General features: G+C 40.5%; 1 protein-coding gene across 2 annotated transcripts in view; it reads right to left on the bottom strand.

The window, feature by feature from the left end:
* LOC144512384 (ankyrin repeat- and BTB/POZ domain-containing protein 3-A) overlaps positions 1-22,324 on the bottom strand; it is a 179,913-nt gene that overhangs the window by 42,156 nt on the left and 115,433 nt on the right. For both annotated transcript variants that reach the window (XM_078243117.1, XM_078243116.1), the window contains exon 2: positions 15,611-15,760. In XM_078243117.1, coding sequence (XP_078099243.1) covers positions 15,611-15,760 — 150 coding nt within the window. The remainder of the gene's footprint in view (positions 1-15,610; positions 15,761-22,324) is intronic.

Here is a 22,324-nt window from a genome sequence, read left to right as displayed (position 1 = left end):
GGAGGTAACCTTCCTCCTTATGACCTCATAAGGAGCAAGATTCCAAATCGGCCCATCTGAGCTTTCATTTTCTCAAAGGCAGAGCAGGATACCCAGGGCTCGGTTTACACCTATCACCATTTCTAGCCACTGGGGGACCACAGGCAGGCTGGGGGAACGCATATTAATGTTAAAAAACCTCATAAAGTGAAATTTTCATGCCATGGGACCTTTAATGCTAATGTTGCTCTGTGTCAGCTGGATGTGTGAATAGGCAACTGATCGATAGCATGTTTCTACTATATATAAGTCAATAACATTGAAGATTCAAGGATTTATTTGTCACATACTCCTAAATATGTGTGGTGAAACGTGGGGGTGGTATACTCTAGACTAGAGGATGTGCTAAAAGTGGCTAGTGTGCAATAATAATAAAACAAAAGTTAGAATAGAGTCTGCTTAGCAACTTTTACCACGTCTCAGCCCCACCCCTAGTGGCCAAAAATCGATCAACACAGCTTAAAATGTTTCTTTAAGGTTAAGTTGTCATGCTTTAACTTCATTGATGAACTGATTAAAACTTAGTTAATGTGCAGTTCCTTCCTAACCAGTCACAACACCACTAAGTAGATCTCTGGAGGCAGGAACACTTGAAGGCAGAAGCAGCATAATAGCCATCTGTTTGCCCCAGGATCCTTGAACAGAACAGCGGGGCATAGAATAAATCATTGAACTGTTTAGTTTTGAATTAGAAATTAACTTAAAAATATTACATTTATTTCATATCTCCTTGTTATTTTGAGTATCAGGGTCAGCCAGGGTCAAACATTTAATCCCCCCCCCCCATCCGTGGACGTTATTTTGACTAAATATACAGAATGAAGGTCCCATGATGCAAGATGCTGCAAATGTTAAGATATCCCTGTTTAGGAAAGTCATGTGCTTGTCTCTGCACTGCTTCTGTATCATATCTGATAGTACTGGTGCAGCAACCATCACGATTTCTTCTTTCTGGCCAATACAGCCTCCCACAGAGACCCCCTGTCTCCTGCAGCTGTCCACTCCTGGACTGATGACTGTGAAGAAGAGCAATGAACAAACAATGCACAGTGCATCAGGGGAAAACAAGCTGTGAAGGCTCATTTCCCCAGAAGTCCCAGAGATCCCCAGAAAAAGTCTGTTCATTAACAATTATGAAACTGTGGAAAATAATTCAAGACCCTTCTTGATAATGACTTCTCTCAGTCTAAAGAGGCTTCTGAACTGTGGCTTCATTTTGCCTCATCATCTTAGTTTTGCCAGATATTTCTGAGATATTTCTCAGATATGTCTGTGGAGATAGAGCAAGATATTACACAAACTGACTCTGTCGTTCTATTGTCATCATCTTTCCTGCAACTCACAGGAGGGGACTTCTAAATGGATGCCACTTTATTCTGTCTAATGGCTCTTTTAGGGACTTTAATGGCTCGTCTGTGAAGATCTGCAGAAGCACTACTGCTGCAGTGTATAATAAATATCTTTCCTATGTGTGGTCTTGATTATCCAATTAATCAAATGTGCATTAATAGTACTGCACCATAGTATTTCAGCTGAGGGCTTATTTTGATCCTTTTTTTAAATATGCTTTAGGATTATAGCACATTAGCATGCTAATATTTGATAATTAGAACAAAACACAAAGTACAGCTGAGGCTGATGAGAATGTCATTGGTTCTGCAAGTATTTGGTCAAATTGAAATACATTTAGACCTGATAATGGCACTAGTGGAAATGTCAGAAATGGAGGACCAAAGTTATTACAATTGATCCTGTGAGGAACATAAATGTGTGTACCAAATTTCATGGCATTTTATCCAACAGTTGTCGAGATATATTAGTCTGGACCAAAGTGGTGGACCATCTGACACTAAAAAAACACTAATGTGAATGTCACGGCCGTGCTAGAGAAAAAGTCAGAGGATTACTAAAGTCATTAGGATGCATTATCAGGGAATAACACATATCTGTATCCAATTTCATGGCAATCCATCCAATAGTGGTCACGATATATCAGTCTGAACCAAAGTGGTGGACCAACCGACAGACAGACAGACAGCCATTACCCTCACTAGAGCCATGCTGCTTGGCTAAAAAAGATTTAAGGCAACACCTTCAATAATACCTCGTAAACTACAGTATGTAAACTTTATGGGTAAAATAAGTAACAGCAAAGGTAAACTATTTGTACCGTCAAAGATAAAGACAGGTGAGAGATCAGAGAAGGTTAGAGCATGTTATATTAAGAAATTAAAGACCTACCTAGATATTTTTCAGGCACATTTATTATTCTACCAAACTACAGCCAATTCCTTCACCCACTCTTGTCTTTGGTCACATTGTCTGTGTTTTTCAAAATGAAAAAATATATTGGCACCATAATCATGGAGGGACGAAATAATAATAATAATAATAATACATTTTATTTATGGGCGCCTTTCATAGCACTCAAGATCACCTTACAGTTAAAACAAGCAAAAATACAGTTAAAAGGCAAATATAATTAAATTAAAACAAACACATTTAAAAGATTGAGATAGAAAATTAAAATAAAGAAATCTATCCATTGTTTTGATGGAGAGTGAAGTCATGTGGGGTAGGCCTTTCGGAAAAGGTGGGTTTTGAGGGAGGTTTTAAAGGTGGGTAGAGACTCTATGGTACGGATGGATAGTGGGAGGGAGTTCCAAAGGTGAGGAGCAGAATGGCTGAATGCTCTAAACCCCATTGTGGACAGGCGGGCAGAAGGAGTGGAAAGCAGTGAGGAAGAGGAGGATCGGAGTGTTCGGGAGGTAGTGTAGGGCTTAAGGAGTTCAGAGAGGTATGGAGGAGCGAGATTATGGAGGGCTTTGAAGGTGAGAAGAAGAATCTTAAAGTCAATACGGTATTGGACAGGATACCGTATTGGAGAGGAGTAACGTGTTCAGTTATTGGGGTTCTGGTGATAATACGGGCAGCTGAGTTTTAGACCAATTTGAGTTCATGGATGGAAATAGTCAAAATTATAGTTATATGATTTTTAAAAAAGAAAAGCGAAAAACCAGCAAAATAAGTCATAGTCAAGCCTCTATACACTATCCAGTTTGTCTCTTTAAAATAAAAGGACTTAAGGACTAAATAAAAAAAGCCATAATAATCACAGAAGATGGAAGTGCCTTCTTGCAGCAAAAGAATGAGTCAACGGTAAACTGGCTGTGAATAAAGCCAGAGAATAATACCCTTCCTAATGACAGGAGTTCAGTCAAAATACCAACAGCTATTAGGCCCTTTTGTGAAGTCCCCTTTCATTAAAGCACTACTGCAAACAGCTGCCTGTATTTGCCTCTAAACAGCTGCCCTGTCTTTTCTTTTTTTCCCAGAAACAGTGAGGTGAGAACTAAGAGCAGCCTGTTCAATTCACCGCCTTATTACCCCAAAACTTCCATTAGTCTTCTGGGCTCTCTCCAAAACACTCAATTAGTGAGTGTGCATTATCTCTCAGCAGCACTGCTGTGAAGTCTATGGTGTAATGTCCGTAGTCTTATTGCAGCAGGACTTGAGTGTAAAGTGGATGTTAAACTCGGACAACTTCAGCTTGTCCCTTTGCCACTAAAGTCACTAGTAGTCAAGAAGCTAAGAGATGCAGGCTCGAATATCATCCGCTCTCACATGTCAGGCTGATGGGTAATTATTAATGAAGAACATCTGCCTGTGGGTGTTGTACCTCTCCGGAGAGCTGCCGCACACTTGAACGCTCACACATGCCGGTGCAGTCGTGTGCACTCATCAGCCTCGTTGGACATGCGATACATTCAATAGACTTTGATTAGAATCCAACCCTTGGGCTGCACGACAACATAGCAACAGCATGATCAAATGAAAACGTTGACTAGAGACGTGAACAGAGACCGCTGACCTTAGACATGAACAAAGTAATCAGCACTTGACAACAAGTCTGTGGTTATTACCATCAAGAGTCCTCAGTAGAAATGGTCCGATACCATTTTTTGCTTCCCGATACCGATTCCGATACCTGAACTTGCGTATCGGCCGATACCGAGTACCGATCCGATACCAGTGTGTCATATATTTTATTATGTTTTAAGAACTGTATACTACTATCCTTGTATGGATGTGATATTATTTCTATCTTTGTTGTCGGTCTGGCTCAGGTTAAATTCTTTGTGAAACATGAATGCCACAGAACGTTCTTTTATTATGCAGTTTGACAGTTTTGTCAGTTATAACGGAAAAAGAACATAAATAAACTACTTTAACGTATTTTTTCTTTAGGGCTTTATTACGTGGTATTGGATCGGTGCATAAACTCCAGTACTTCCCAATACCGATACTAGCGTTTTAGGCAGTATCGGAGCCGACATCTCTAGTCCTCAGTTAATGTTTGTGTCCTTGTGGAACAAACCTCTCAAGATCTCAACATGACAAGAAGAACAGCTTACAGTTTAAAATTGATCCCGTGTTTGATGTTGTATAATCAGGGCTTTAAAATGGAGTACACAGTTGTTTGGGCATGATGGGTCATTCTTTAAGTGTGTCTTTGGCTCTCCTTCGTTTTCCCCATTTGCTGCTGCCGGCCAAGTTGCCATGTGATGCATTCTCAGTTGGCAAGTAAACTGCTGAGATCTTTATCCACCGTCCGTCCTTGTTTTTGCCTTGTGTTTTGGGAATTGTTCATCAGACTAGAAATTTTGTCAATGGATTATGGAGGACAAAAAGACACCCAGTAATACTTTGGAAGACAGACCCAGGATGAATAACAAATACAATAAAGTTGATACTTGTCCTTGGTGGAAGTATTCTTTCCAAATAGTCAAAGAGAAGGCAAACAGAGAAGCATATTTACAGCTTGCAGATGAAGTTGATGCAAAGACACAAGTGGAAACTAACAGTCACTAGTTACCAGGAAGTAAATGTGAATGTTTGTTGAAAAGAGTTTCAACTTTAGCAAAATCCCAAGGCTTTAGCATTGTACAGAGAAAAGAGGAAGAGGAAAGAAACTGGAGGAAACTAAGTGTGACCCAACTGAAGCAACATCTTTAAGCTGTAGGTTGTGTTCAGGGTGAAAAAACAAGGACTGCAAAAACACTGCTCAAATTGCCACAATAGCTTTTTGTTCAGCTTTTTGTTCATCTTTACAGACAAATGTTTACAATGTCCACCACTTTAGCATGTTAGCATGCTAACATTTGCTAACTAGAAACCATCTTGCCTCAGAAAGACTAGCGAGCACTTTGTGAAAGCTAATTGGGATCCTAATAGAGAATACAGTATAAAAACGTTCACTTTCACGTTACATTAGGTCTGCTTTAAGTCTTTTGATCTTGAAATTACCAACACCACGCTTATGAAAACACAAGAATGAAAATTGAGAAAGACCCCTAGTGTCTAAGTGATATACCTTTAGCAAATGTGGTCTTACATCTTATTTTTGAAAAAGACTTGAGTTATACCTTTAACATCTCTTTAATCGCTATTCTAATCTTGGCAGCACTGAGCTGCGATGAGTGAGTGGGATCCTGTGACAGGTATCGAGGGACATTAAACCATTATACAATAATGAATCCAGCCTCACATAATTACTGCAGCATGCAGCAACAGCCTACAAGATTTTCCAGCATGTGTCTTTTGTGTGAGATGAAGAGGTGTGTGTCTGGAGGATTGTGAGGAAGGTTGTTTGTGTCAGCATGCCCCCACCGTCCTCCTTAAGGTGCTGGGAGACAGATAAGGAAAATGGCCGCACCCTGCTCCTGTGGCTGAATGAGCTAGCCTCATTTTTTCAGCCAAGTCAACATTTTTTTTTAAACCATGGTGTCTCTAAGGTGGACAGACAGAAAGAAGTGAATGGCAATGCAGACCTCTGTGAGGATAGAGGAAGGAAGGAGACTACATGACAGCAGGAACCTTTCCCAGCACATTGAGATACTGCTCTGCCTTGACATGTCCATTAGAGAGAGTGACTGAAAAGCACATAAGGGTGACATTATCATCAATAGCTACGGTGGTCAAATGGGTAAAAAGAAACAGAGCAACCTTATAGCTCAAACTGCATCACCCTGTTTTCTGAACATCGGATTTTTTTAATTTTTTTTATGAGCATTTATCAACTTAAGAGAAAATAAGTCTGACTGACTCATTTTTCTTCTTTTTTTCTTCTTTTGTATCACCCTTGCTGAAAGTGGGTCAGATGTGAGATTAGGAAAGATGATGCATGGAGAAGCAGAAGAAGTATTTTACCTCTAATATGATGAAAAATGAGAATGGCAAGGACGGTTTCAAGATGAAATGTAACACCTCCCAATGAATCTCCATGGTCAGTGTGTGTGTGTGTGTGTGTGTGTGTGTGTGTGTGTGTGTGTGTGTGTGTGTGTAGCTAACCCATTAGCTCACATCCACATAGTGAGTTTGGAATAATGGAGCAGAGATGATTGGAAGGTATTCCAAGTCACTGTGATATTAATGAAATTCTGTTGAAATGTAGGGTGCTAAGTAAGAATATGAAGGGTATGCTTTTTAATAATAATCTATCATGAGAATACTGTTTGTTTATGGATAGACATTTTAAGCATATGGTCACCAGCCAGAGTTAGACAGGTATTCAGTAAGAAATCACTTCCTGGAAAATAAGAAGTTACATCCCATCGCTGTGCAATTTTCTGTACCCTTTCAAACCAGCGCACAACTCCTGCAGCTTTTCAGGGGGAGAGGGATGCCTCTCTTTGTGAAATCCACTCAGCCCTCAAGAATAAGCACTTTTCCTCTCTGAGTTTGCACAGTAGAATACACAATGACTAATTTTTCAAGCTGGATATTGTCAGCCCAAGAAAATACAGAGTGGGGGGATGTTTAAAGCGCACAGCCTGTGATAAACATCAACGTATCATCTTAAAACTCAAAGTGGAAAATATAGCTGTCAAATAAAAAAGGTACAAATTAGACAAACTGATGATTTGGTACATGTAGCTTAAAGTTTGAATCCTTCCCATTTCAGTCCTGGTTGATTTGCTGACAACTGTGGTTACTGTGGCAACAGCAAGTGCAGTTTAAAACAGCAGCAAACAGTCCTCGAGCACCTCCTTTGACAGAAATACAACTAAAGATCATCTGTATCTGTTTACAGTGCAGCCAAACAAATTGTTTTTATTTAGAAGTTCTTCCATGGATCTGATTTCATACTCCAGGTGTACAGGTCTTCATCTAACAGCTGACTATGGCTGCAATATTTAAATTGGATTTGCTGTCCAAAAAAAAGTTTTGATAACCGATCGCTGTCAGCGCTAACCACTGCGACAAATACATTGCGTTTCCTGTAACTGCTTCTCAATAAAAGCCAGTTGAATACTTTTATTATGAAGGGTAGGTGCTAAAATGTTGGCAATGGCATGACAACATGGGTATACTGTGCAGGCGTCAACACAGACGGTTATTTGAACCCTGCTGCAATGCACCGTTGAAGTGAATAAATATGAGGCCAAAATCAGCAATAATCTACATTATAATTCATTATACATGAAGATGTAACTCACCTTATAAGTAACAAGATGTAAACCTAACTGCATATTTTAACCTAACCCTTCATAGCTAGCTAGCTGCTAACTTAAGTGACTAAACTTGCTTAGTATGCCGTGTGGTCATGCAGTTAGGTTCAATATGGTGCTGTCAGTTAAATGCGTTATTAACGGCGTTAACCCGAACCCATTTTAACGCTGTAAATGTTTTTATCGCGAGATTAATGTTCTTTTTGGCCTAGCAAACGTATTTTTTTTCACATGCTTTTGCAACAACTAGTAACGTTAGAAAAACTACAACACCACACCGGATCTAGCTAGACCGGAAACAAAACAACAGGCACGCCTGCACTTGTTTGGGCTTGCGAGCAAAGAGTAGTAGGCTAACGTTACGTTTTGAGTGGATGGCGAGCGCGAGACGCCGAAATGGATGCCAATAAGATTCTGAACGGAAAGTTTACTGTTAAAAAGTTGCCAAATGGTTCCATTGACAAGACTAAAGTGATTATCTGTCGTTGTGAACTGAGCTATCATCGCAGCGCGTCCAGTCTGAAATACCACTTGATGGCCAAGCACACAGCTGATGTGAATTCTCCACCCCCTCGTCAATGCCAGGCGACAAAAGCACAAAGCCAGGCCGATCCACTTTTCCACGTTAAGAGCATTAAAATGACAAAAAAGAATGGGACAAAAAGAAATCAAGGGACATTTAGAATAGATAAAAATGTGCGATTAATTGCAAGTTAACTATGACATTAATGCGATTAAATTAAATATTTTAATCGTTTGACAGCACTAGTTCAATATCAACATTCTAGCATTTAGAAATAAGAAGCAGCAGCAGTAGGAGATGTTGGATTTGCATTGGCAGTAAGTCCAGCTCTGATATACCTGCAGAGGAGTGAACAGTAAACATGGAAGGTGATATTAATGAGATGTAATTAAAAACTAGATTACATGCTGCATCATTTGTTCAAAGGCAGACTACGTCACTAACAATGACAACTACAGAGTACAGAATGCCAACCATTAATAGAATCAAATATTGAGTTTGGTTTCATGAAAATCTTAAAGGATTATAACTTTAACAAAGTCCATACTTTGAATATTTCCTGTGTGGTGAAGGCACACCTAGCTTCAGGAATGGAGGGCCCCATTGTTAGAGGCCTGCACTGTATTACATTTCACAGTTTATTTGCCTAGTGGCTGCTCTCTGACCCACAGGGCGGCCGCCGGGCTGACATATGAACGCCTTTCTCTGTCACACTTGGTCACAATATGTCAGTACAGTGCCTATAGATCCTATATGCCACACACACACACACACACACACACACACACACACACACACACACACACACACACACACACACACACACACACACACACACACACACACACACACACACACACACACACACACACACACACACATACACACACACAAAGCGACACATGAAGGAAAACAGGCGAAGTGTCATGACAGATGAGGGAAAGTGCAAACACCCAGAGCATCAACTGCCCAAATCTGCCATCGGCGATCCGCTCTCCTCGCTCCGACAAAGATATGAAATACGATGAGCAGGTAGATAATGATGACATCAAAAATAAAAGACTCATTTTTCCACCTCAACAGAATTAAATTATGGATATAGTGATGAATGTTGCTCTTTAACAGCCTCTTCTATTATCCATTAATTACCAAACAGCTCAGGTGTGAAATTGCCCTGACTACCTGCTCCGTATGGCCGCTTAACTTTCAAATGATCTTGTTTATTTTTCAGATATTGAGCTAATAGCTTAAAAATTATTTCAATTTAAACAATTTAAATGTGTTGATACCAAGCAGTTTTTTTTGTGGAAATAATTAGCCTAACTCCTTTTATGGTTTCATTTAAGAGCAGTAGTTCGTAAATGTATATTTTTAGATATATATTCAGTCGGTCCGCTTCTGCCACGTTTTTTCTCACTTTTTTTTGTTTTTGTTTTTTACAGGAGGCAAAGTTTCCTTCTTTATATATTGTATGCTTTGCTTCCTAGTAGGCCTATATATGGACATAGAAAAGAAAGACTCTGAAGAAATTGGACTCTAAAATCTAGAAACAATAAAGATAGTTAAGTGATAAATATAATGCACACTTTAAACATGACTGTAAAACAGTGTATTTATCAGTTATTTCCCCCCAGCAAAATATAAGGTCAAAAACCATTGAGGTGTCCTCTCCCTGTTGTTTCATGAATGTACAGTATGTACATTAGCTTCAACTATATAGTTACTGGTCCAGTGAACTAAGACTATGATTAGGGAGGATTGTACAATTATAAAAACCCAAATTATAGTCCCAGTTCACTGGAGAGAACACAAATTGTGTGCTAAGAATGCCAAATGCAGTGTACATGGAAGAGGAACATACATGGTCCTTTGTTAAAGAATTAAAAAAATTAAGTCAACTAGGGGCGGCCTCTAGCTCACCCAGTAAGAGCGTTTGAATCCAACCTGCGGCCCTTTGCTGCGTGTCATCCCCTATCTCTCTCTCCTCATTTCATGTCTATCCACTGTCAATATAATAAAGGGTAAGGCCCCAAAAAAATAATCTTTAATCTGTCATCTGGTCCCAGTCATCTCTGACTGGGACCAAGGGTATAATTTACAAACACAGTTTTAGTTTGATTTACTCACTAAAGTCGCTCTTAACAGTGCCCTCTTACTGTCCAGCCGCCAATTAAATGATCAATTATTACAATGCACTTACAGCATTAAGCTTTACGAGCAGCACTGAGTGCTTGCAGGCTTTCTTTGCCCCAGGTTTCGACTTTCATACATTAGTGGAGGTTGTACGCAGCCAATTGCATAAAAAAAAGTTCTGTCATCCGATCCACACCGACTCCGTCTTCCGTAAACGTCTCTGTGGACAGCGGCTGGCTAACCTGCCTACACCAGGCTGCAGCAGAAATTTTCTGAACCAAAATGTATTGATTCATTGATTGTATTTCCCCGCCCACTGTAGCGAGTGATGGGAATCTGCCAGTAGTGAAACAGACTCAGACAGTTTGGGAGCCTTGATCAATCAATGTAGAGATGGTTAATACGTTCAAAACACATATACAGCGGGATATTTGTGTGATTTAAACAGTTGTCTATGCAGATTGCTGTCAAATTGGATTACATTTTCCAATTTAGAATATTTGATTGTCTTTCTATATTTCTTATGATTGTATTTTCTATGTTGTTGTTCTTTTTTTGTCTTTGTAATCTGACTCGATGATATTGAAAATGAGGGTCGCCCCTCAATGATCTCTCTAGGATAAATAAAGGTTGAATGAATTATGATATATTATTTGATAGATTGTTATATTATAGCACCTGGCTAAGTTGTAAAGAAATAAAGAAACAAGGTAAGCTGGTGCAGAATGTACACGTTATTGATTTGGTTGCTGTGTCCCCCTAAAGTCCCAACGTAATTACATCCTAAAGCACACGTGTAAATGTTTTAGCTACAATAAACATTTCCTCTCATAATGCTGTTATAATTCATAGAATAATTTTGTGGTTGTGTGTCCATTATATTTTCTTTAAGACCACCATGCTTTTTGTTTTTTCAATACATGTGCTAAGAGGAGGACACATAATTTCCACATAAACAGACAACCACACTACAGCTGTCTGAGATGTAATAGCCACTGGAATGTATTTATCTGCAACGTCGTTGTTGGAACATTGCCGTCTTTTATTTCATCCTTTCTTGCTCTGGCTGACTGGCTCATCCTCACACACATCAGTGGCTAGTTGATGTTTCAGGAACCCCTAGGAAAGACTTCTGTTAATACAGCAGTCTCAAGGAATATTCAGCAAAATCACCTAAGAATTAAACTTATAACTTTCTAATTTATATCTGTCCAATACCTGCCTGATGGCTTCAGTTTAAGCTGTACCTTGAAATATAATAAACACACAGTGTGTGTGTTTGTGGTATTGAAAAACATGTTAGCCAGCGCAACTGTGAGGCTCATTGACATGTTTTAAACAGTTTTTGGACAATGGAGCTCTATGGCACAGAGGAAGAAGATATATCAGGCTTTGGATTTACAGACAATACTTGTTCATTCATTGTTGGTTTTGGTCCTTTGATGGGATTTATATAGACTATCACTAAACCTATCCTTTAAACATATGCATAACTCAGACTGGCTGAGGACAGGCTGATTACACACAAACTGCAATTTAGATGACAGGCAAACTGTTTGTGCAGGTTGTTGCACCTGTTTCTGATAAACAAACTAAAGTCTGTGGGTGGAAAAAAGTGTCTAAATGAGATGCAAAAGTTCCAGCAAAATCTGCTCCTTTTATTTTCTAGCAAAGGCAGATGGTAGAACATGCTAAAAGTAGCACCCTTAATGCAATCATCATGAACGTGATGAAGCAGATTCACACTCATATAATTCAGTGGCTCGTACTCTGCAGATCAATCTGTTCACATAATGCAACACGAGGAGTAAACTGTGCCACAGAAATCCACTGAAATCCACTAAATGACTGCGAGCAGCTGGCATCAACTGCATTACGAGCCACATGTCAACCTTTGGCAGTGTTCGACCGGCCGACCCTGGAGGTGAGGTAGTCCAGCTGAGGCAGCGCGGCGGAGGGGGTCAAACACACGGTGGATTAAACGGAAATCAAAGAGCAGCCTGTGCTTCTTTTTTCTGACTTCTGATCCAAGCACGTGAACAGAATGTCCTGCACTTGGATGCTAATGACGCCTTCAAAGTGTGTGCAGTTATCACCGCATCTGCCACACCGCAATGTTAATGATTTATCTTTTCCACAAGGTACCTGCAGCATCCCAGTATACAGTATGTATTCTTTACCATACTGCATACAGCAGACAGAAAACGTTTGCGGCTCGCAGGTTAACATAGTAGAGCATTTCGCTACTTAAGAGCCAGATATTACTCCCAAGAGTTGGTAGAAACCAAACCAGAGCTCCAAATGAATGTTAATGTATAGCTCAGGTTACCTCAAGTGTTCTCCAAGTTAAATGTGAGACTTTTTAGTACCTTTTTAAAACCACTTAGAATTTAATTTAATGAAAACTTCACAGCCATACTGGCAAAAGTATAAGGGATACAATGGAGTTTGGACTTTAAGCCCTAGAAAATAATTATTTACCAAGTACTATAATTTAATGAAACATTTTATTATAATACTCATATTCATATATAATACACAATAGCTTTGTGAGGTGTGTATGTGTGTAACCTACTCTAATAATAAAACAAAAAAGATTTGTCAAATTTAGAGCCCCCAGCCCTCTCCATGGCCTCACGTAGTGCCTTTTGGTCACAAAAGCTCATATTTGAACTGAAGCTAATCAGGTAAAAAAAATAACAGGCATTGATTAGGATCAGAATGTGCAGCAATCCACTCTCGCTGTGTGTCCGCTACCTGGAATAAGGCTTAACCCACTCATATTTTGGATTCTGCTGCCACTTAGGGTTAAAACGACACTTGCCTTTTCTGAGGCGACATGCTAACGTTAGCTTGTTAGTAGCAAGGTGCGAGACGTTTTGTTTTGTTTCCTGACAACTGACAGATTGGCGGCAGAGCTTGCGCACACTCCACGATAAAGAGTGTTAAGCATTACACAACGTAAACAAGACCTGTACTGTCTTATATCATCCAAGTCACACCAAACTTAGTCTCGCTTTGCCAGACCCTCCTCCAAAGCGCGCTGGAGGAGAGTCTGGCTGCTCCACATAGCATTCGGGGATGGGTGGAAAACGTGCTCTGGTTAATTGGCATTTCTTTAAACCAATCACAATCGTTTTGGGCTGTGCTAAGCTCCGGAGAAATAGGCTTGGAAAATAGGCTTGGAATGAACTTGTTTTGGTGGAACATGTGTACGTTTAAAAGTTGTTTTAGTCGTGCAACAGAAAACTCCGATTGGACAGATAGTCTAGCTAGCTGTCTGGATTTACCCTGCACAGATCTGAGAAAAGGTTAACCATAGTCCTCAGAAATCGACCGGAGTTTAAAATGCCAACACAAAGAAAGCGGAAGGCAACGGATATCTGGCCTAAATGAGTGAAATCCGGCGGATTTTCCGGCGGCACCGGAGCAATCCTGGAAGTGGAACGTCAAGGATATAGACTACACCAAACCATGCACCAAACAGAGTTAATTGTAATATTACACACACACACACACACACACACACACACACACACTTCATACATTTGACAGTTATTTTGACGTTATGGTATTTATGTTATGGTGTCCTATGAAAGGACACAAAAAAAATTTAAGAACTTTTTTAATGGAATTCAATACTGTTAAGGCCTTATTTTGAGAATATTAAATTCAATGCTTTTTAAATACTTTTAAGACCCTGTATTTAGACGTGTACATATGTAAATGCTAACACTTAAATGGTGTTGTGTTCACAATTTGTTTAAGCTGCCCCCCAAGTGGCCAAAAAAAGTTAGTCAGTTATTGCAGGTTACTGCACCTTCCAGAGTGTGAAGTAGGTGATTAGTTAGCCCCCATGGCTAAACTGGGGGACAAGAAAAGACAAATTCTTGTTTAATCGATGATGCATAGTGAATTGTTGGTTTTTAATTTGCTTTGGGGGCGAAACAAACATTCATCCAGGACAAATGTGCACGGACAGGAACATCGGTGTGCAGATGCCTGGAGGGGACAGGATGATCTAATATGTGACTGTGGAGAGGGCGAGGACAGGGGTGGGAGTGGAGGTGTAGGTAGTGGTGTGTCACAGTTAAAGGTGGAGCCCTTTCTTTCAAGTTGAGGTTAAAAGCCTCTGAGGCGCTGACCTTGGATTGAAAGGTCTCCGGGCAGCGTGACTCATAAACAGGTGTTAGAACAGCTGTAACAGAACGGTTCCTGGCTGCAGCCTGTCACAGGGTGAGGGGATGGATGAGGGGAGAGTAGGAAGGCGGTGGCTTGTGGCCTCAGACCACCATGATAGCCAACAGGGACAGGGAGCGTGCATTCCTTCACACTAATGGGGCTATGTGGCAAACAGTTATGGAAATAATTCCTTGAGATGATTCAATGTGCATAACAATCACTGCTGCGATTAGAATATGCTCGACGCTGAACTTAACATAGTGCTTTTCATCAAACATTAGTGTCAATGTGATTGAGAGCCAATTACTGGAGCATTAAGTTGCTCATAAGGGGTCAATATTTAATATCTGTCAATTTGACTAATTTAATGCCGTTTTAAGGTTAATAGGACTTTTCAGCAGGGTAGAAACGAATTAAAGATTTTAAATGTAGTATTTAAATAGACCATTAAGGGTCACCTTAACTCTATATTCCAAGTACAGATTATTAATAACATTCTGCTAATAGCTCAGTTAGCTGCTTCTTTATTTTATTTCTGTTTATTTGAATAGGGACAGATACAAAAAACATAGATTATTACACAAAGAACAATCCGATGCCTGTATCACAGTGTGTATAGCCATGGCTAATTCACAACACCTGTCCCTAGAAGGGCTTTTAACAGTTAACAGAGGAAGGCAGGTTCAATCTCAGGTTTTAGGCTACACTCAATGATGGTGGGAAATATTTGATCTTGAAAATATCAGTCTAAACCTGGTTATGCGCCTGCTACATATTGAATAACATTTGAATAAAATGTCTATGATCTCCTTAGGTGCAATATATTAAACTGGATCTCATCAGTTGCATACATTAAATGCCAGAGGGATATCAAAGGGAGTAATTTAATGTCCACCCTTAACTCTCTGTGGACTGTCAAGACATTTCTACATTTTTTTCCACTCCAGAAATCTTATCTCATTGTGATTTTCCGTGAAGATGTTTGTGGCCAACTGACAGCGTTACTGCGTCCAAGTTCATCGCAATTAAAACACTCTCCTTCAGCACACTATGCTTTATTTCCCAAACCTTTTCAGGTTATCTTGCCTTCATCAGGGTGGTAACCCAATTTGCATTCTCATCGAGGCATTGTGTTAGTTTGGATTCTCTCCAACTTGGTTAAAATTCTGTAAAACTCACATTGTATATTATTCATTGTGTAAACTGTTAAAAGCGTACTCACTCAGTTCTGCGATGCTGCCCACCCGGGTTGCGAGCAGCGACTGTTCCAGCGTGCGGAGCTCGGCCTGGGTGTATCCCTGACCCTCACCCCCCCTCCCTAAGCGCTGCTGGTCCCGGTGCAGGTTCAAACTCTCCGGCAGGCTCAGCACACCTGCAGACAGGGCACAAGGTCAGAAACTGGAAACATGTATGCATAATTTTCCGTGAAAATTACCAAAAGCTTTCATCTGCAGCATATATCAGCTTCGCTTTTTTTGCTGAGGTCAAATGAATCACCAACTCTGTGAAATAGCAGGGGAATGCAAACTATAAGAAAGTCTAGAAAAGCGGGGGAACACACAAATCAGCACATAGTTAACTATTCAAAACAGAGTTGGTAAGCTGGGTGAAAAAAACAACATTATTTTCACATGCAGCAGTTAGAGAGCAAACATTTGTGTACGTGATTAAACATGGAGACAAAGTCACAGGTTAATAGCATACTGAACTGTAAATCTTAATTTCTTGGTGAAAACATCACAGCTGGTATCATGAATATAAACTTCAGCCTGAACGTTTTAATGAATGGGATGCTGATTTATTTTGTGATACATCGGGTGATGTATACTGTAGCTCACACAAAGGTTTCTTTTTGACATCAGAATTACATGATTGGAAGTGCATAATTACGTGCTTACCATCTTTGAAATAAATTTTGGGAACTTGTAGTTTGATAGCACTCTCCTCTTGGCTGTACGCCTGACTTTTAGTTCATAGCTTGAACTCTAATTGAGCCAATTAGGCTGCGAGCCACATGTGTTACTTCAAAGCTGTAAATTCAAAGCGCAAATTTGAGCATAAACAGTGGTGGGATGTGTACTTTCCTTGTGATCGCAGGTGTGTTCTGTGTTTTTACCTCCCTGCAAACTAGGTGCAGCAGTCAGATACTGTTGGCTGGAGAGGATTAATCCATTTAGGTGGTGTTACTGCAGCCAGGCTTTGTTTAGCTACAGAGAATGGCATTGTGACAGATGGGATATTGAGTTTTTTGCTACCGGAGAATGGAAAGCAACACCCTGCCGAGTGCTAATCCTAATGACATGGCGCAGGGGGATATGCTGTTTTTCAACAAACAGTAATTACAACATGGAGGAACTTAGTCAATATGTCTGTGTGTGATGCCAGCACATAAGACAAAAGACCCACGCAGCGGATACAGTGCAGCAGGATCAGGAGTCTGGCGTTTTCCCTCCAGCTCCAGATTTCTCCCACCATGTCCTCTTCCCACAGTGTCCAGCCCATGCATTCCAGTATTCCCTCTTCCCTCTTCCTCCCACAGCCTTTCTGGGGAGGTCAGCTTTATTTGGAGCCTCCAATAATGATTACAACAGCTTTTTCTATTACTGTTTAACCACTGAACAGTATTGATGGAGCAGCTGGTATTAAGGCGTGTCTCAGATGGAATTTCTTGAAACATTTCTATATTCCAAAGAGAAGAAAGACCTGTGAGCAATGATTTGGTGGTTTTGCAGGAATGAGAAAAATGGCCTACATTTTGGTTGTAAAGACAACATTTTGTAGACATTTACCGCTGTTTCATGATCATATTTCAAAGTGTAGTTTGGAGCTACTTCACACTAAAATATAGTCATTTAAAATGCTCTTTCGATGGTTATATGCAACCAAGACCTTTGAAAAAAAAAAAGAACATTTATCCACATGTAGCCCAGTTAATGTTAAGTCAGATTTTGAGGAAGATAATTATGAATAAAAACATGAGTCAATGGAGTTTATAAAGCTAACTTCGGACTAATGCATGCTTTTCTAAACAGAAGGTCAGAGATCAAGAGGAAGTCTGTGAAACTGCAAGTAAACAACACATCAGTGTTGCTCTGCTGCAATATGCTCAGCGCTGCAAATGTCTAGGGAAAGCAAAGCCAAAGAAAGAAAAGTAAAAACAGTCTAAAAGAAGACTTCAGAGTGCCTGATGGGAAACAGAATTATCAGAACTATCAGACCATCTTCTGTCCCAGAGTGAAGCAGAGAAATCTCCTCTAATTACCAAAACCATATTGGCATTCATGGCTACCTCTGCTGGAGATTTAGCACTTGTGTGGCTTTTTGGGGTGGGAAAACAAGTTTGAATAATTCACAGAACTTTCTGTAATCAAGGCCTCCCATCTTCTCTGTCTCTCCCCCCCCCCCCACGCCAACTTCGCTCTCCCCCAACGTTTTCTATTTATTCCCCACTGCCCTTTCTATTATTTTAACATAATCCTGGGGTACCAGGGAGCCCTTTGCTGAATTATTCATCCCCTCAGATCAAGACATATAAACAAGTCTGCAGTTCTCTCTTTCCCCACCTCCCACTTCCTCTACATGTTATCTCTCACCCGCACTTGGCTTCTTCGGATAGAAAAAAAGAGAAGTAATATTTGATCCTATGTGCTGCTTGTGTAATAAACATCAGAGGTGAGAAAGAAGCCAGTCTGGCCCCTTGGAAACTAGGAAAAAAAACAAAAAAAAGAGGCGGGGGATGGAGGAAAGTGTGGATGCTGACACAAATGTCTGATTAAAAAATGACAAGCAACTTGAGACTCTGAAGCATTGTAGGCATGTTTTATAACCTCATATTTCTAAGTCACTTCAACCACATCTTTCTGAGACCTCCAAGGCAATTGGACAAGCTTGGCGGTGTATATACGTATACTTGAGAAACAGTCTAATCCCAGATAAACAGATATGACCTGCATTTTCTATTCCGGGGCTCCTTTCATCTCTACTCCTGTCGGACAGATGGAGATGGAGACTGGGTCACGGGGACAAGGCTACTTTAAAGCTCCAAGCGGTGTACCAAACTCCCCTGAGTCATCTCCGCTGATATACTGCTGCTTGTGCAAGTCGTCATAAATAATGTAGAGAATATTGAGCTGTGCAGGTATATGCACACAACAGCTATCTGTATGTGAGAAGAGATCATTCGAGGAAAAGGTTTGGAGTTTGGAATTAATTTTGCAGAGAAGCAGAGGGACAGACAAAAACAATTGCCATGGCCTAGAACAAAGCACTTTATATAACTCTCACAGCTTGAGAACAAATATGCTACACATTGATATAATACAATTATTACAAATTATTTTGTGTTGTTGTTTTACAGCTATTAAGGATGTACTGTGAAAACACAGACAGCAAAGGGTTCAGCTCGGTTCATGGTTCCAGTTATGTTTTGAAATGAGTCTCTCTTAGTTGTAACATACAGTCAGTTGCTTGTTGCTAATGTCCACAAATGTAGTTCAACTACAGTGAATCTTGATCTTTTACCAAAGCTCAAAAATATTGCCTCATAACACCCCTAACTCGCTTTCTGAGTATGACTGAAAGTTAGATGAGAAAATCAATACCACCATCATATCTGTGCGATAAATATAAAGCTACAGAGGTTAGCTTAGCTTAGCATAAAGACGAGAAGCAGCGGAAAAAAGCTAGCCTAGCACTGTCAAAAGCTAAAACGTGCTCCCTTCTAGCACATGTAAAGCTCACTTTTTAACAAATTAGATAGTTTGATTAATCTGGGCTTTAGAGGTGTTAGTTGGTGTATTTTTTACCTTTAGAAAGAGCCAAGCTAGCCATTTCCCACTGCTTTCAGGCTTTATGCTAAGCTAAGATAACTCCTGGCTGAAGCTTCACATTCAACAGACAGATATGGGAGTGGTGTTGATTCTGCATCTCTGCAAGAAAGCAAATAGGCCAACTTCCCAAAATGTTGGACTATTCTTTTGACAGCTATTAAAAGTGTACAGACAGTTTATTAAAAAGATAGTTTAGAAAGACAATACCGTTCATGTATACAGGCGGGCGCCATCTTGAGAAAGCAGTCACGACCAATGCCGTGCAACCAGTAACCAGTAACATAGCTCAAGCACGGCATTCGTCATTCGACTGGTCGTGACTGCTTTTCCTAGAGTGTGTGTAATGTATAGTTCATTATACAGACTTTCCTGTCTCTTGTATGAAATAAAGAGCACCATTTAAAAAAGGTCTTTTTTTAGAAGAGATTGAAGAAAATGGATTGTCTGGACTGTTGGGACTAATGGGATTTGTGATCAATGCCAACCCTTTTCATGATAGACAGCCAATCCCTTCTGAATGGATTCACCACTCAAGAGCAAAGAAAGCTCAATTCCTTAATGCCCGACCTTTGAACATGTCCTCGAGAGAAATCTCTGCAAAAGAAAAAACTATAAGTGAGTGCCCAATAGGAACAGAAGCTTGATGACTGGATGACATTATGACTTGCTATAAGCCGAATGCACTGAGCCTCTCCTACTCTAAAAAGGACAAGTCAAGGTCAGTCGGGTCATTTTGACGCAGTGAACCAACAGCGGCAACATGTGCCGGTGTCACAGCACCATTCTCTCCGTCACCACATAGCTCAGCTCCCTTATTTTCTGCAGGAATGTCCAGTCGATTTTTTTTCTTTTTATGTGAGAAAGTGGCGCTCTCCCCTTGTCAGTGAGAAAACTCTGCCGGAATATTAACAGGTAGTTGCCATGGCAACAGGCGACTGCTGCCTAACATTGCAGTGATTGCCTGAGCTGGGGAAAAAAAGCAGCATTTTCTTTGTCTGTCTTTTTCCCTTTTACTGTAAGGAAAAGCACATGAAAAAAATCTCTCTTGCTGCTCTGAGAGTTTTAAGCCCCAGAGCCACATCCACATGGATGACCAGCCATCCAACACAAAAAGGATCTCATCATAGGGGGATGATTCAGTTGGGTAATTGCTGCATCTAGTGTACCAGAGAGACATTTATTCTCTCATCAATAATGAATGAATGTACTTGAGACTCAGACCACATTAGCAGTTAAATGGCCAAAATGATTAAACGGCCGACCCAACTCGCAAACTGCAAATGTCAGCCATAGATCCATGACCCAGCTGCTGGTAGAAGCCCACAGCAGTGAGAGAAAGAGTGGACACCGAAAAAAAAAAAACTAGATTCCATAGAGCCCCATTGTGCATTTATGGCAATGTGAAGGTCTAATTAGTTATAAATGTTTAAGTGTGGTCTAAGCTTTGTGGCTCCCAAGTTGATCAGCAGCTCTCATCTCCTCTACAAAGAATAATGAACCACGTGACGTCAGCAACTGAACCAGCAATACTGTATGTGTATACATTATATCAGGCATCACCATATGGTTACACTAATTTCCTGAGAAGGTTCAAATAAATCCATATTCTGAATGCAGAGTATGAAGACCCCAAAGTCCCAAAACATATGTGTTTTTTTGAACTTGTGAACTGTCTGAGCAAAATGTGGAGTTATTTATTGGATGCAAACAAGATCAACATGTTGTGTGCAATGGCTATTTTGTGGGGAACAATATACAGCAATTTACCATATGTTCATAGGCGTCTCTGCCATGCAGATGCACACAGCAACCTCAACATAGAGAGAACTTAATCAAGTTTTATTTTTATTGTCAAAGAAATTCTTGCCACTCTAGCATAAAAAAAACATTGGACTGTCCAATGCAGGAATCCTTATTATTATATATATATAATTATATATTATTATTATCCGTATTTTAGGAGAAAATGCAAGTTGGAAGATGCATGGCTTTAGATGTTGATAAATAGATAGATGTAGACAGGGGTGGTTTTTGGCACGGGCGACCCGGGCAGCCGCCCGGGGCAGCATTTTATCATGAGTCATGGGGGGGGGGCGCCACGAGCACTTGAAAAAAAAAAAAAAAAAATCCTCTGCTCCGCGAAGCAGTTTTCTATTATCTATCATTTCACTGTGTGGGGAATTGGAAGATTGGCGCCCCCTGCAGCTGCAGGCGCCGCTGCTTGCTGGAAGTGCTGTGCACAGAAGCTGTGTGTGAGAAGGGGGAAAAGGGAGGGGCGCGCGGGGGACAGTTCACCTCTTGGTCACCCAAATGGAACGGTTGGACAAGGGGTGGTCGGGGGATTCACTGTATCACAAAACACTACAACAATAAAAGACGTAGGCATGCTTTACTGTATGATTGCATTAGTAGCCTATATAAACGTTGCACATCATGCAAACTTTCTTAACGAGAATTGTAGCTTTTCTATCTGCTTAGGCAGACAAAAACTCATGATAGATTTTTAGGAGAAAATGCAAGTTGGAAGATGCATGGCTTTAGATGTTGATAAATAGATAGATGTAGACAGGGGTGGTTTTTGGCACGGGCGACCCGGGCAGCCGCCCGGGGCAGCATTTTATCATGAGTCATGGGGGCGCCACGAGCACTTATCCTCTGCTCCATGAAGCAGTTTTCTATTATCTATCATTTCACTGTGTGGGGAATTGGAAGATTGGCGCCCCCTGCAGCTGCAGGCGCCGCTGCTTGCTGGAAGTGCTGTGCACAGAAGCTGTGTGTGAGAAGGGGGAAAAGGGAGGGGCGCGCGGGGGACAGTTCACCTCTTGGTCACCCAAATGGAACGGTTGGACAAGGGGGGGGGTCGGGGGATTCACTGTATTACAAAACACTACAACAATAAAAGACGTAGGCATGCTTTACTGTATGATTGCATTAGTAGCCTATATAAACGTTGCACATCATGCAAACTTTCTTAACGAGAATTGTAGCTTTTCTATCTGCTTAGGCAGACAAAAACTCATGATAGACCTCTTCAAATTAAAGCACAGGACCTCTATATAAAATAAATATTATATATATATATATATATATATATAATATAGCTTGTT

Source organism: Sander vitreus, chromosome 23 (assembly GCF_031162955.1).
Source record: "Sander vitreus isolate 19-12246 chromosome 23, sanVit1, whole genome shotgun sequence".
Classification (NCBI taxonomy): domain Eukaryota; kingdom Metazoa; phylum Chordata; class Actinopteri; order Perciformes; family Percidae; genus Sander; species Sander vitreus.
This window is presented reverse-complemented; position numbering and strand designations above follow the sequence as displayed.